This window comes from Panthera uncia, chromosome B4 (assembly GCF_023721935.1).
Source record: "Panthera uncia isolate 11264 chromosome B4, Puncia_PCG_1.0, whole genome shotgun sequence".
NCBI lineage: Eukaryota > Metazoa > Chordata > Mammalia > Carnivora > Felidae > Panthera > Panthera uncia.
The window spans coordinates 16,193,693-16,210,385 of NC_064809.1; the positions used below are offsets into that span (position 1 = coordinate 16,193,693).

Sequence of the window (16,693 nt, forward strand, 5' to 3'; positions counted from 1 at the left end):
TCTAAATCAGCACATGAAGGGGAAAGTCCAAGAATCTATTGAATTATTTTTATGAACACCTGGGTGCTTGGATGAAGATGGTCCATTGACCACACTTGGTGCTCTCCAAGTCTTTCTCAATACTTAAGATATTCCTGCTGGAAGATCTAGGCTTTCAGAGTGATCTTGGTATCTGCTCACTGTAGAGTACACGTTTATCTGAAGACAGTACAGAGAGGGTATATGTAGAGCCTGTCTCTCTAAAGAAAACCTGGGGGAGACAACTGGCCGAGGTCAGGGACTATTTTAGAATAACAGAATCGGAATTACAGACTTAGAAGAATCTAAGTGTTGTCTGGGAGTTTGGACCACAGTGGAAGAGAAACTGACTGCAATTACATGGCTTGCCAGTGAAAGTGGCTGGACTAGAATGTGGTTCTTTTGGCTTCGTCAGGGCGTTGTTAAATACATCAGGTTTGGGGCGCCTGGGTGGCTCAGTTGTTTAAGCGACCGACTTCGGCTCAGGTCATGATCTCACAGTTTGTGAGTTCGAGCCCCCCGTCAGGCTCTGTGCTGACAGCTCAGAGCCTGGAGCCTACCTCAGATTCTATGTCTCCCCCTCTCTCTACCCCTCCCCTGCTCACCCTCTGTGTCTCTCTCTCAATAATAAATAAACGTTAAAAAAAATTAAAAAAAAACACATCAGGTTAGTCCTGAAAAGCCCATTTCTGATTGATATCTATAAATCCAGTGTCGATAATTTCTTGGCTAATTGAATGAACAGTACAACTAGCCCTGAGGTGGTCTTAACAGATTTTCCTCATACGAAGGAACAGGAACCCCAGTGGTTACGAATGGCATAATCATATCTAAATCTAGCCTGTCCCCTATATGAGATATGATTTGGAAAACTAGTCCTGTAACTTAGTGGCACAAAAGCCAGAGTTGCGTTTTGGAGTGACTAACTACTAGCTAATTGGCAAAAAAGTAATTTTGAGGTAAATGAAAATAAACCTGGCTTTGTCAGGAGGACGGGATAAGTGCAGTAAGGGGGAAGGAAAGAGGGTAAGGAGCTTAACATGCGTTTTGATTTTAAGATATGTTGGGTATTGTGCTACATGTTTTACAAACTTTATATTGTCTAAATGAATTTTGAGATGTCTTTTTTTAAAGTTTATTTATTGAGAGAGAGAGAGAGAGAACAAGCAGGGGAGAGGCAGAGAGAGAGAGAATCCCAAGCAGGTTCCGTGCCGTCAGTGTGGAGACTGAAGTTGGGCTTGAACCCACAAACTGTGAGATCATGACCTGATCAAGAGTCAGATGCTTAACCGACTGAGCCACCCAGGTGCCCTGAGATGTCTTTTAAGAACTGTTTAAAGGCATAGGATCTGCAAAACTTAATTAGGAAAAGAGTATTTTAATCTAGGACAAATTCTGAATATCAGCTGGTGGCAAGAGGCTAAGTATGTTGCTATAGAAGGTTGTTATTTCCCCAAGTTGTTATTTCCTCTGTCTCTTGTGTTTGAATTCAGTTTTAAGAAAGCAGATATTAATCGTAAATGGTTTTCGGTGCTTTCTTTCCATGATGTGGATTAGAGAGTTATGCCCAACTTCCGACTCTTTCTCAGAGTCGTTGTTGAGGGACTCCAGTGGAGGCTGGCTTGACAGGATTAAAGTAGGCGGGGTTTAAGTTTTGACTGTGCGTTTGAGTTATACAGCTATAAGTTTATTTTTTAATCTAGAGATTGAATAATTCTGTGATTCCAAGCAAGAGGAAGGATGGGCTCTTCCCTGTTTTGGAGGAAATGCAGAAATCCAAGCAGGTGTCAGTATAGCTGACTACTTTTGCCTCATGTGAGGCAGGAGGCAAATCTGTCCTAAAAGACAGTGGAAATGAAGCGGTCCTAGAATTGTTCCTGATAGAGACTGCTGTGTGTACTCAGAAAAAGACTGGGGTAGAGACAGAAGGGAAAGAAAAAGGGATTCCCTGGGTGGGGACCTCAGGTGTGATCCTCTTTCGGCATCCTTCTTATCGGAAAGTCAACCTTGAGAAGATTGACTGACATTCTAAGTGCACGTCGATATGTCTCTTCTAGACATGTACACGCTGCTGGGCAATGCCAATGGGGCAACCTGTGCATTTCCATTCAAGTTTGAAAACAAGTGGTATGCAGATTGCACGAGCGCTGGGCGATCAGATGGATGGCTCTGGTGTGGAACCACCCCAGATTATGACACAGACAAGCTATTTGGATATTGTCCATTGAAATGTAAGTAACGTTCCCACCAAGAAAATTTGACACATTTCCTACGTCAGCGTAACGAGCACATGTTGCGTTTGTTGAGAACGTTTTCCCTTCCAAAGTTCTTTCCCACTTATTATCTTGTCACCCTCCACCACACCCCTGTACGGGTGTCATTGTCCCCGTTTTATAATGGAGAAAGTGATCCATATTGGCTGAAGACCAGAACACAGATCTTCTGACTCTCAGCCCTGGGCTGCATCACATGATCGCTTTATTTCCACCAACTGCTTCTTTCCTTCACCTTCTCCTGTTCCTGTAGGTTATTTGCTAAGACTTTAGGGCAAATTATACTGTACACGTTGCAATGTCTACTTAAAACTGCCCTCCCAGGGATTTGCCTTTATTAAATGATAGCCCCAAAATAAAACTTAATGCCATGAGCATGTGGTCTGGTGGAGACAGAGACATGTGAGGGGCTCCTCACTTTTGTGTCTCCGTTCTGTGAAAATGATAGTAATGAATAGTAATGACAGTAACTTTAATTTCATTTAAAAAGAGTATCATTTAATTCAGCATAGCTATGAATCAAATGGAAGAGGATTATTTTCATGCTCGAAGGATTTTTTAAAATGAAAACCTAAGTATTATCGCAAGAATACAAAAACAAGTGGCTTTGCATGATATTGATGGGAAGCAGCCAGAACATGAGTCCTGGGTAGTCTTTCCATACTCAAGAATCTGTAAAGAAACAGGGGAGCAGGTTTAGGTGGGATGGGGGAGGGGCCTCAAATGGGGAGGCGGGCTGGGGCTGATGGAGCCAGTGAGGGAGGGGTTCTTTGCTCCACTTTCCCTTTTTTTTTTTTTTTAACGTTTATTTATTTTTGAGACAGAGAGAGACACAGCATGAACGGGGGAGGGGCAGAGAGAGAGGGAGACACAGAATCGGAAGCAAGCTCCAGGCTCTGAGCCATCAGCCCAGAGCGGACGCGGGGCTCGAACTCGCGGACCGCAAGATCGTGACCTGAGCTGAAGTCGGACGCTTAACCGACTGAGCCACCCAGGCGCCCCTCCACTTTCCCTTTTATCCCACCTGCTGTCTCTTCTGCTAGCTACCCCCTTCCTTTTTACTCCTCAAATGTCTTACTCCCTGCCCCCCTTGCTCCTTCAGGCTTTCTGGGTCGCAGTAGCTCCCATTCTATGCTGTTACCCAGAACTCTTCCTCCTGCTGGCCTGCAAAGGGGTGGGACCCGGGGTAGAATCTGGGTACACTAGCAGCCTGGCATGGCGGTAAGCCCACGTCAGCTGCAAGAGCATTGCTTACAGCTGAAGTTTGGGGACCATGCACCCACCCAACGATCGCATTATTCTGAGCAATATGGGGAAGTAATTCACAAAAAAATATTGTGGTTTCTCAAGTTAGAGCCAGAATTCTAAGAAAAATACTTGTTTATGTCTCTCGATACACAATCCCACTTAAAATGAATGTGATTTCTCAGCCTCGTATATTATCATAATCCTCTACTGGGTGCAGTCCCTATGTCCTGGGTGAATATCGACAAAAACTCACAGGCTTCCCATTCAGAGTGACACTGCTCTCCCGTTCTTGGGGGGAAGTAACTGTATTCACGTCTCTTAGAACCACTTTAGAGGTTTGATTCCCATGAAAGGTTTATAGATGTCTGATCTCTGTATTAGAAGTATTTTCGTCTGAATCGAGCTATTTTTTCCCCTAAGATAAAGCAAGATTTGTTTTCCAAAGGTAAGGAGCGTCTCTCACCTTTACTTAGTAGGAATGGTATTTTCTAAATCTGTTATCATGGAGTCTCTTGGGGATGTGGATTTCCCAGGTCTGACTACAGCATCTGGGACTTAAGTGGTATTGATGAAGGAGTTGTTAGCTGTATGTATGATTTAATCAATCGTTAAATGGAAGACAGATGGTTAATCACCAATCACACACACGTGAAAAAAACCCCACAAAACCCTCACAACCTTGGGATAGATGTGTGTTGGATGGGCATCCTGAGTATTCTCTCGCATCCTTGTAATTTATGCCTTCAAAACCTATGCATACATCCTTTTTCTTGTTCAATGTAAAAATAACTCTAGGAAATGAAAGTGTCTGATTTCAACACGCATTCAACCCGTAAAGCACATTTTAGGCATCCCATGCCTTTCTTAAAGGGCTTTGCAATTTCCCAGTCTACTTCATTTTCATTGCTTTGCGTTCCTTTCAAAAGAACATTTGATTTTAGGTTAGCCTTAATTTAAACCTTAAGGTTAAGGTTTAATACAGGAAGATGAGGTACTGGCTTTTGACCCCGTGACACTTTCATATGTGCTCTTCTTCCTTGTCCATCGCATTGTTTATTACAGTGTTTCCCTTCTGTTTAGACATCTATTTTAAAGCATCGTGAGAACCGGAAAAGGAAAAGACCCTTTCTCTCAATCCTCCGTAGCTTGCAACTTGAGCTTGCTGCATCACTTGTGCTGGTTCACTGCGGGAATTTGAACGTGAGGGGGGATGTAGTGTCAGGAAACCTATGCAAGCAGTGAGAAATAGATTTCAATTCCTTGACCTCAAGAGCCAAACATACTTTCTTTTAAATGAAGAGTCATACTGCATTCCCTTTTTTGGTTATGTATATCCCCAGACATGAAAATAACGCCCCCCCCCACTTTCTTTGGATGTCTCACATTTTCTACCGTATGAGGCCTCCAAATTTCTAAAAATAGGGGTATAAAACATCTCCATCTTCAGATGAACTCCAAACCAGTCTGATTCGAATGGTCTCACTTATGTGGACAAGACTCCATTTGGATATGGAACTACGTGATCATTTAAATTTAACGTCACCAATTCAAATTTATTTTATTTTATGTATCTTTTTAAAGTGTATTTATTTACTTCCTTCCTTACTTATTTTTGAGAGAGAGAAAGAGACACACACAGAGAGAGAGAGAGAGAGAGAGAGAGAATCCCAAGCAGGCTCTACATTGTCAACGCAGAGCCCAGTGCGGGGCTCGAGCCTATAAACTCCAAGATCATGACCTGAGTCAAAATCAAGAGTCGGACACTCAACCAACTGAGCCAATCAGGCGCCCCTCCAATTTATTTTTATCTAAATATATAATAATTTTATAATGAAAGCTTCTTAGAAATTTCTGTGTTGTTGCCTGAATGGAATTTTGATATATTTTTCTTTCTCTCTGGTGTGCAAAGGAACCCCAAGTTTCATGTCACACTCTGTGGTATGCGTATGAAAAAGGTCACTTCCTTGTCACATGGCAGCATAGGGCTACATGCTTATTGGAGACTGGCCGACGTTGTGGCAGGTTGAACACCTCTTAGAAAATTTGAGAAGTTACATAATTCCTTCTCTTTCTTACAAACAAGTGAAGAAATTATTACGTCCTATGATTTGTAGGTAGAAATTTGTATTATTAAAAAGACAAGAGGGAAAGTTTCATAACATGAAGCACACAGAAATATTTCATTTGTTGACTAATTTCCCCAACATCTTATATGTAACACACTTGTAAACAATATTTATTTCTACTATTGACCTTTCATAAGGTATAACTAAGTTTATAGAGTATATTGGGGATCATAAAATAACAAAGGAAAAAATAAGCTACAAGTATTATTTTTTGCCCTGAAGGAAGAAAAATTAACAATCTGCATCTGTTATTGCCTGGAGCTGCCTCTATTTAATATATCCTAGAGATAGGAAAATGAGACTTGAGGGGTTTGCAATTTAAGGACAAACCTCTAGTGAGGTGACATTGCCTGAATGCACGTCCAGGTCAGCCTGGCGGTGGCATCCATGACTTTGCCTTCTAATGCCTGTGACTTTGGTCTAAAAAGACCCAACTAGGACGTGCAGGCAGAATATCCACTTGCTGAGAGAAGACATATATTTTCTCTTTTCCTTGTATGTTTTTTTCTAGATTAAGGAGCGCGGGCCGGCATCTCTATTCTTGCTTAGTATTTGCAATTGCCCCACTCCCCAACTCACCTGATCCCAAACCTCCTGACGGACAAGTAGGGAGATGATGCCTCTCTTTCCTTGCTTAGGCATATGACAACAGTTGGATGTGGCTCATCTTTTGAAAACTCCCCTTTTCATTAAGGGAGTGAAGAAAATCTCATAGACACTTTGAGGAAAAGGAAAGAAAGGAAAAGAAATAAGCTGCAGGAAATAATGCTACTATTAGAATTGTGTACAAAACATTGTTCCCTGAAAGTCTTTTCTCCGCCTAATACAGCCAATTCCATTTGACTTCTTTTACAGTTGAGGGCAGTGAAAGCTTATGGAACAAAGACCCGTTGACTGGCATTTCCTACCAGATAAACTCCAAATCGGCTTTAACTTGGCATCAGGCAAGGAGGAGCTGCCAACAACAAAGTGCCGAGCTCTTGAGTATCACGGAAATCCACGAGCAGACGTACCTGACAGGTAATGGCAGGAAAAGAAAAGGAAGTTGTAAGTAAGATCATGATGGTTCCACTTCTATCCGCTGGAGCCTAAGAGCAGCCAGCATAGGGGATTACAGACGGACATCATGACGGAGTCAGTCCTGAACAGGTGCCATCCCAGGGTATGACCCACTGGCCCCTGGGATGGCAAATGGCTTTTGTCTCCTCAGCCAACCCGCTTCCATCCGTTGCGACAGTCTCTCTAGAACCTGCGTTGAGGATTCCGAGAGTTAATCTGGGTTCAGAGTAGAAGACGTCTCCGTCGCTAGGGGATGTTCTTGGACACAGTAGGGCTGCTATGCTGGTCAAGTGTTCCAGGTCCAACCTGAAGCCCAAGGTTTTCTGTCAGCATCATGGCATTCAAAAGGATAAAATGAAGTAAACGCTCCCGCCACAAGCAGGGACCAGTCAAGAGCCGCTCTGAAACCCTGCGTCCTTTTTGCTTCTTGTCTCTCAAACTCCCTGACCGTACTGGTTTTCAGGCTTTATTGGCATTCTTTCCTCAAGGTGTTTGCTTTTGAAGCATTTGTTCTTGTAGGATTATGAAGATGAAAAGAGCCAATGTTTGCTTGAGATGAAAGTATTTGTTCTAGCTTCTGAGACCCACACTTGGGGAACAGAGAGAGATTAGGAGCAGAAAGGAGTGGGGAGGATAAGCATCCTCAATCCCCTGTTCCAGAATCCCCTCCCTCCAGGTCCCCCTTTCTCTGCTACCAGATTAATATATCCCTGAGCCTATGACTCCTGTGTTCGAAAAGCCCTTAGTGACTTCTTATTTTCTACCAAGTAATTAACAAAACACCTTTGCCTGGCATTCAAAGGCTGTCATCTGCCCCCTGACAGATGCATTTTGCAGTCTCGACAGAAGGGTTTGGGTTTCTCATTTTTTTTTTAAGTTTTTTTTTTTTTTATTGTTTATTTATTTTTGAGAGAGAGACAGAGTGGGAGCAGGGAGGGGCAGACAGAGAGGGAAACACAGAATCTGAAGCAGGCTCCAGGCTCTGAGCTGACAGCACAGAGCCTGACGCGGGCCTCGAACTCATCAACTGTGAGATCCTGACCTGAGCCGAAGTGGGATGCTTTAACTGACTTAGCCACCCAGGAGCCCCTGGGTTTCTCATCTTTATCTCGTACTTTCTCACCACCACATCTTTAAATCTCATGCCATTTCTCGTACCTGGAATTGCCAAAATTTTATACAGCTGAAATGCAATCTTATCCATTTCCATCTGCATTTCCCTTGTTCACTTATTTTGAGAGAGTGAGAGAGCGAGCATGTGCACACACATCGGGGAGGTGCAGAGAAAGAGAGAGAGGGAGAGAGAGAATCCCAGCAGGCTCCGTGTTGTCACCTCAGAGCCCAACTCGGGGCTCATACCCACAAACTGTGAGATCATGACCTGAGCCCATACCAAGAGTTGGACGCTTAACCAAATGAGCCACCCAGGTGGCCCTGTTTACTGCTTTTATAATAGCTACTTACCTATATGTTCCACTTCCCCTACAAGATTAGAAATACATTTATTTGTTATTTTTCATTCATTTATTCAACAAGGGGGCTGGTATCTGTGTGTGAGGTATTATGCTAGGTCATAGGGACACAATGGTGATCGAAGCCAGTCATGTCCTCTCTACATGGAGCTTAAAGTCCAGTGGGGAAAACAGACATAAACAACAGATAAATACACGTGCCACAGAAGTGCCACGAAGAAAGCAAACTGAATGCTATGTGGAGGATGGATTATACGAGCAAATGGCTGATATGAGGAATGTCTCATGAATATTTATGACCCCCAAACCCCAAAGAGATTCACACAGAACCTTCCAAGGAAGAGAGTCTCAATGAATGTCTGGTGACTGACAAATGATGGTGCAGCACACACAAAAAATAATTATCTAGAAATCCAGCCTCGTGCTTGGATGGGCGGTCAGCTTACGGCAAGGAGACAGTAAGTTCGGTGGTTCTTAAATGTGAAGTTGCTTAAATCACCGGGGAACTTTGGTAAAACAAAGACGTGTGGGCACAAACTCCAGAGATGCTGGATCAGTAGGTGGGGCCCAGGAATCGGCATATTATCAACCATCCAGCCTCATTCTGGGGCATATTCACGAGACTGACAACAGAAAAGCAATCTGACCTCGCTGTGTATTCATAAGCTCAGAGAAGGAATCGTGCCCCAGTCTGCTCAGTTATTCGGTCTTGTGTTGGTTTGGGGGGCCTTCCCAGTGTTGGGACATAGTATCAGAGTGATTAATACTTACAACCATGCATAAAATTAAGGACAGAAAGCCCAGAAAGAGACACAACTAATTTCACGTAGATGATCCAGGGAGAGAAGGGATGATTGAAGACAACGCTGGTGTTATCTGTGTGCACTGGCGTGGGTGAGAGAAGAACTCTCTCAGAGTTGAAATGGTTTCTGAGTCAGTGAGAGAAAGACAAATACCGTGTGATTGAACTTGTATGTGGAACTTAAGAAACAAAACAAAAGAGCAAAGGGGAAAAGAGAGAGAGAGAAACCAAAGAAAGAGACTCTTAAACATGGAGAACACAATGATGATGGTTACCCAAGGGGAGGTGGGTGGGGGATGGGTGAAATGGGTGATGGGATTAAGGAAGGCACTTGTGAGGAAAATTGGGTGAGGTATTCTGGAATTAAAATAAAAACTTTACAAAGAGGTTGAAATGGTTTCAATTGGCTTTTTTTTTTTTTTTTTTTTTTTTTTTTTTTTTTTTAGGGGAATCTGTGGGTTGTATTATCTTGACTCATCCGAGTTTTACTGGATTTTTGGCTTTCTGGAAGCCAAGGGACTGAACACAGGTTACTTTTTCACTGCCTTCCCCAGCTGCCTAGAGGAAAGGGGTAATGCTGGCAGGAGGGACAGCAGCTGCGGCAGGAAATGCTTTCCTAATCAGCCAGAGCTATTATTGTGTCCCTCAGGAGAGCCAACAAGCCTGAAGAGATTCAGAGGCTCAGTTCACCTCAGATACTTGTTTGAATCTTATCCAAGCCTCCGGAATTTTAGTCAGCAAATTTTAACTGAAACCTGGATAAGAATGACTTCTCCAATGAAATTTGGAGTATTTCCTGCTTTTCTTTAAGTCAAAAATATCATGGATTGGGGGGAAAGAGTCTGAAGGGGAGTTCATGAAATAAACAGCATTTTGTTTTCTGGAGGGAAGATATTCATGACATTCAGGATTTACTGGGATGTATTGGGGGAAGAATCTGGAAAACAATGGTGTGAGTGAAGGACTGTGATCGATTTGGGGCAACAGGTCACTAAAAACTAAACAAAACAAAACAAAAATACCCACAAATAGTTACACTCTTAAGGCTTATTCTATGTGAGGATTGTGAGCAGTAAATATAATTTTTTTTTTAAAAAAACAGTCTAAGTAGGGGCGCCTGGGTGGCTCAGTCGGTTGAGCGGCCAACTTCGGCTCAGGTCATGATCTCACGGTTTGTGGGTTCGAGCCCCGCGTTGGGCTCTCTGCTGGCGGCTCAGAGCCTGGAACCTGCCTCCAAGTCTGTGTCTCGCTCTCTCTCTCTGCCCCTAACCTACTTGCATTCTGTCTCTGTCTCTCTCAAAAGTAAATAAATATTCAAAACAAAACAAAACCATCCAAGTCATTTTTATGACGCTCAGATCCAATTAGCTGTCATTTATGGATCGGCTCCTGTGTGCCAGACGCTGGGCTTTGTTTCTAAACCTCACGCCTACCTCCTAAATGAATATTATTGTCTCCGCTTTATAGATGAAATAACAGACTAGGGGGGAGAAGGTTGAAACTTGCCCAGTGCCTCCTGTTCAGAAAATAGTTGCATTGGAACCAGGTACTGTCTTTCCATTTCACTCTGCCCGGGTCCTTCTCACAAAGTGAGCAAGGATCTGGTGGTCCCCGAAGCACTACAGAGAACCCTAATTTAGGTGTGAACAGCTCCCTGTTTCAGTGAACTTAACCTAAACTAACAGTCTGATTTCCCTTTGCCTGCAGGGTTTACCGCTCTGCCCGGTGGCACCTTCTTACATCACCCACACACGTTGCATTATATCCTCACTTCCGTCTCTACCCCCAAAATGCTGGGACGCTATGTAATCCTCAGTGCCCGAACCAGAGTTCTAACCACATATGTGCAGGGTTAAGATTTACAGAACCGAAATAAGATGTAGGAACTGAAAGCTGGCTCATTACCCTGATTGTTTTGGGGGCTGGCTGGAAAAAGTACTGGACCATGATACAGAAAAGATGAAAACAAAGTGTAACACTGGACACGAACACATCATCTATTATACCTAAGCGCAGAAGCAGGCGTATAACCGTTTCAGACTAGTGTGCAGAAAAATCAAGAATTGAAACGTTCAGCGTGCGGAAGTGATCCTCTGTGTAGTATCGCTAGCAAAGCCTTGGTCTCTCTATGAAATTACAAAAGCACATTCGAGAAAGAAATCTGTGGATGACGACCATCTTCTTTAAGTGACCTACTTAACACAAAATTTGAATTTTGTTTCTGAACACACTTCTTGCCGATCCTGATTCAATAAGGAGTAATAACAATAGTCAGACAGCTTACAGTTATTGGGCACTTGTTACATGTTAGGCCCTGGTTTGAGAGGTATTTATTAATTTCGCTCTTGAAAATAAGCCTACCAGTACCTAGAGCATGTGCGGGACGTCAGAGGATAGATAATTCCCTGAAGAAGCTATCACCTTTTCTCAGTATGCCAAACACAGCAATGTCAGATGAAAATCTACTTTAATTTTTCCTATAGGCGGCGAATTCTTTACAGTTTTGAAAAGTTACATATGCTTATATTCTTAACTAATAAATTGTTTACAATGCCAGGGGATTTGACTTCGGGAAATATCTGTCTTTAACATTTGTGAAATGCTACTTTTGGCATCATTTCCTCTAGCATACGCCTCTGTAGGTACAGACAGAATTATTATTCAAGTCACTGCAATTTTAAGTGATGTATGAAAAAAGCCATTCAGGGTTCAATAGTGTTTCATGGAGTGATCATTAACATATAATGTAGTATCCAACCCTAGAAGGACATTTCTAAGGCACAGTCTGGTGGACGAGTATTTCCTCTTGACACGTTATAAGTTACCTGTTGTGTAAATGAGGTAGGACACTATTTTTTAGTTGGTTTCTTTAACTTACCCTAAAGTGATCTAAGCAATCATATGGTACTCAAAATAGTTTTAATAACTGTATTTTTACTATACACAAAACATAATTACTAAACTAAAAGGAGGCCATTGATAAGATGACTAATTATAAAATTGATTTAATATGAGTAAATTTTTATCGCTTTATTATTATGTTTTAAGTGAAAGCAGTCATATTTGGTGCCACTCATCCCAGAGATTTAAGACTAAAGAAATATAAAGACTTCCCCTTTTGATAATGTCATCTTCTTGGTATAGTTTACGGTAAACATTTCTAGTTTTTGGTAAGATCTCAACTTTGGAGAACCAAAAGTTGAGTCTTCGCAGGTGACGAGAGTGAGTTCTGGCATGGGCTGTTGTTTGGGAGGGAAGGACACGTATCAGAAATATCTGTCTAGGTCATTATTGTGTATTTAAAGGTGTCCTAACATTTAGAGTTATCTAGAAAGGGTAATATATCTAGAAGGGGTAGTAACTCACAGGTAAGTTTAATTTAAACAGGAATTGAATCCACTGGAGAAACCACACTGAACACTAGGTTCCAATCCTGATCCACTAATCCTCCCCGCGTGTCTTAATCTCTCCGTCTCTACGTTCTTCCTCTGTAAAATGAAGGAATTGGGCTAGATACCTCCCAAGGTACATAAAGTACCAGCATACAAGAGCTGTGCTAACTCAAACTTTGTTTTCAGAACGCTTGATATAAATGAGTGAATCTGCATTAATCTTCACTGATTTTTACATTCCAGAGTTTAATTTCATCCCACTGTTATTTTCTTATTTATTTAAAGAAATCACCCAATAGGGTTTACTTTTCAATAAGTAACTCCAGTATTGAATTCAGTTCGGTTTGTTAAGCCTCAGTCCACCTAATCACAACCTAATCGATGTCCTCAAGTGGGTATTTTCACCTCCCTTTGCAAGTACCTCTCCGCCAGATGCTAAGTCAACTGAGTGCAATGTTCAGGTCACATGACCTCTAAGACAGCCATTTGCACTCTCATGGAAGTGGGTGTAATAAATGTGAGATATGATTATTTGCCACTGAGTCGCTGTAACTTCCATTCACTTGAATTGGTCACACGAATGTGTGCCTATATTAAGCTAATGAAAAATTGGGGAAAATGGTAGCAACTGTCAGAGAGCTCAGCTGGTTACATCAGAACTAGAGAGTCTGGGCTTTGGTGTCATGAGACACTATCATGGTTTGTGAGGATTAAATGAACAAGTACAGCGCTCTAAATAGAGTAAGTGGTAATTCTCACCATTGACAAAAATACCCACCTGAGTTTGGTATTTTATTAAAGACAAAGGACAGTTTTGTGTTTGATGAACTCTTCAATGAACTAAAAGTAATATAGACAGAACAGAGAACTGTGGTTTTTAAAAACGTTCGGGTAGTAACAGATGAGAGTATTTGACCCTGGAGGGCTGAGGTCCTTGTGGCTTGTTTTTTTAATCCCAGATCAGGCCTGGCACAGAGTTCGAAGCAATGTAATTATGATTTATGAAGTGCCTAAACAAAGCATTGTTCCTGTTAGCCAAAGATTTTGTGCTTAGAATTTAAGCAAAATCTGAATGAAAAGAAAAAGTGAGTTTTAAAAATGTCATGAAATAAAATTCTTAGAATATGTCCTGGAATGTAAGACTGGGTAATAATTTATGAGACTGGTAAATTGAAATGTTTATTAAACATTTTTATGGTAGAGGGGAGCCTGGGTGGCTCAGTTGGTTGAGCATTCGACTTCCAGCTCAGGTCGAGATCTCATGGTCCGTGAGTTCAAGCCTTGCGCCTGGCTCTGTGCTGACAGTTCAGAGCCTGGAGCCTGAATTGGATTCCATGTCTCCTTCTCTCTCTGCCCCTCCCCTGCTCACACTGTCTCTCTCTTTCTCTAAAAACTAAATAAACATTAAAAAAACATTTCTATGGTAGAAAACTCTGAATTTTATCCAAAATAAACCTTGTGCTCTAAAATGAAGTAAAAATGTTAATGTTTGATGCTAGAGAAATGAAAAGCACGTTCATACTGGCGTATAGGCGTATTCAAGACGGTGGGTTGAAGCCTGGTCAGATCTGGGCTAGAAGTTCGGCAGGAATCTTAATAGATCTTACTAAGAATCTTACACTCTCACCTCCATTTCTGTATCTGCCAATGGAGACAGTAGTTGTGCTTACCTCAGGTTGTTAGGAGAATCAAAGGAGAAATGTTAGGCATGGTTTTTTATTACTTCCTTCAAATACATTTTGAGTCAGCTGCTTAATTGTGCATTTGATTTCATTGTCTTTTCCAAATGTCAGTCTGGTTTTTGTTTTTGCTTTTATTCTATAGGATTAACCAGTTCCTTGACTTCCGGACTCTGGATTGGACTTAACAGCCTGAGTTTCAACAGTGGCTGGCAGTGGAGTGGTGGGAGTCCATTCCGGTATTTGAACTGGTTACCAGGTAGAGTTCAGCTTGCCTGTGGATAAACTCATCTAAATTCAATTTATCTGGATACCATGGAGATCTTCTTCATCTCGCATATAGAGCTCAAAGAAAGGAATTGCGAGACTTTACCAAATTTAGACCATTTCTCATGTTGCTTTGAAATCTGCCAACGTGATTTGTGGATACTAAAACCTTAAGGTTATACCTGCTTCCCAGGATAGGGATTTGTCTGAGAGGATAATCACACAAATCAATACAGGATTCTGTGAAAGTATATATTTTCTGAGTATACTTGATTTGCTAGGTATTATATTCAAAATCAAATTTTTGAATTTTACAGTGTTCCAATTGAAAGTGCATATGTATAAAATGTATACTTATGAGATATATATACTATGTAATGCTATATAGTGTATTGAAAGATTTTATATGTATTTATATTTATACACACAAAAAGTATGAAATTAAGCAAATATAAATTATTTGGGGCTGGACAATTTCTCACTGTGAGCCTTGAGATATTTGCAATATATCTGTCATTGTCATAATGATCTTAAGGTCTACATTAACATCATTTTCTCCTGTTGTTAATCTAATAGAGTTAGATTAAAACAATATTTCAGCCACAGATGATGATATTCTACACTAGCACAATAATTTATTAGCACTTTTGTTGGCAGTTTGTAGTTTAATTGTTAAACACACACACACGTGCACGCACACACACACACACACACACAAACACACTTGGGTGATGATCAAGCCTTTAACAGCTTTCTAATTTTTTGGAGGACAGAAAATGCTCAGAACTAACCAACTAATCATTGGTTTAAATTGATTTGCTTTTAACTCTGAAATTCCATTTCCAGTGCGTTCCTTCCATGCATAGTTACGGGACTGTCGCTAGAGTCATCTCTATTTGCCTCTACAACATGGGAAATCAACATTGTAAGGCAATATCAGATGTCAGTTTTGTGGGTGAGGATTAAAGTCCAATTAAATGGGAGAATGGCAGTTGGGCTCAATCAGATCAATCAATAATGATCTTTTTTTTTTTTTCAGGAAATAGAGTTTACTCTTTGTTGCTTAGTTATTGTATGTCGGGCAAGTCTCTTTATTTACCTTACAGTTTTGGAGTGATGACTGTAATATTTAATTTGCATTGCACTTGCATTCCCAGAGTTCAGTGAGAAAAGAGGGGGTATAACTTCAGTGAAAGTGAGCGATGAAACTGGAATATTAATGATAAAGGAAAAGAAATTAAACCAAATTCCTGGGAAGTAGTAGGCACAAGATCAAATCACCTTCTGAAATAATAGGAGAGTTTCTTCCAACTAAAATTAGAAACCTTGTGGAATATCAGCAATGGTCATTGCATAAAATTTTGATCAAGCAACACATAACCATGGTAGCCATTTACAGACAATTAATTGCTGTATTAAAGTCCTTATCACTAACAGTGGTTTGCTTTGTGTGCTATTTCACTACTTCTAAAAATTTCTGACAAAAGCTTTACGGAGCAGGTGATGTGATTCTCATTTTGCAGGAAGGGAAAGTGAGGTCCAGGTCTGGGTTATATATATGTGGCAGGTCACAAAGCAGAGTCATTAATAAATTGTGGCTCATCACCTTGGCTTCAGGTGTGAGACAGAACTAGTTTTCAGAGTACTGGTTTTAAAATCCTACATGAACGAGCAAAAATGCATGAGAGATGTGGGTATCATTGCCTGTATCCGTTGCCTTCCCGACGTTGACTTTATCTGGTTCTTTTATCAGTTTTCAGTAAGATAGGGGATGAGGGGTTAGCAGTTAAAACTCTTCGGTAGACTGGGTTGAAAATCTTGAGAAACAATCTTAGTTTCGCGTTTACTTGATTGGCATTTCCTGTGTCATGTTGCTTCCCAAGCTTTCCTCCTCTTGTCTTTCTCCTCTTCACTGAATTCCTCTCTGTCTCCTCTCCCTAGTTGGGGAAATTTTTCCCGTGTTCAGAAATTCTCTAGTTTGCTCTTCACAGTTAGCCTTACTTAGCTGTTTGGTAGGTGTCCACCTTTTTAAAATATGGCTGCTTTAGAGCATCACGTCTCTTGTATTTTGTTCAGTACCTCTCTGTTATACATAACCAAACCCAGTGTGAAGGCTGTTCAGGATTATAAGCCCTAGCTTTTCTTGTTGAAATCCCGGGGGGGGGGGGGGAGTTATTTCAGAGAAGCAAGCGTGTATAATCAACATTTTAGACATCAAAATGGTCCAACAACAAGTAAAGAAATAGACACGCAACATGTCTTTTGCTCTGCAGTCAGTCAGTAAAAGCTTTCTTGGTGAATTTGCGACAGATAACAGAATGGAGATCCATTAAATCCCAAGGATGAAGACGTGAGGT

At 41.3% G+C, this 16,693-nt stretch overlaps 1 protein-coding gene across 1 annotated transcript in view; it reads left to right on the plus strand.

Annotated features, from left to right (window-relative positions):
• MRC1 (mannose receptor C-type 1) overlaps positions 1–16,693 on the plus strand; it is a 98,027-nt gene that overhangs the window by 15,808 nt on the left and 65,526 nt on the right. The window contains exons 3-5 of the mRNA XM_049626864.1: positions 2,076–2,249; positions 6,521–6,685; positions 14,215–14,328. Coding sequence (XP_049482821.1) covers positions 2,076–2,249; positions 6,521–6,685; positions 14,215–14,328 — 453 coding nt within the window. The remainder of the gene's footprint in view (positions 1–2,075; positions 2,250–6,520; positions 6,686–14,214; positions 14,329–16,693) is intronic.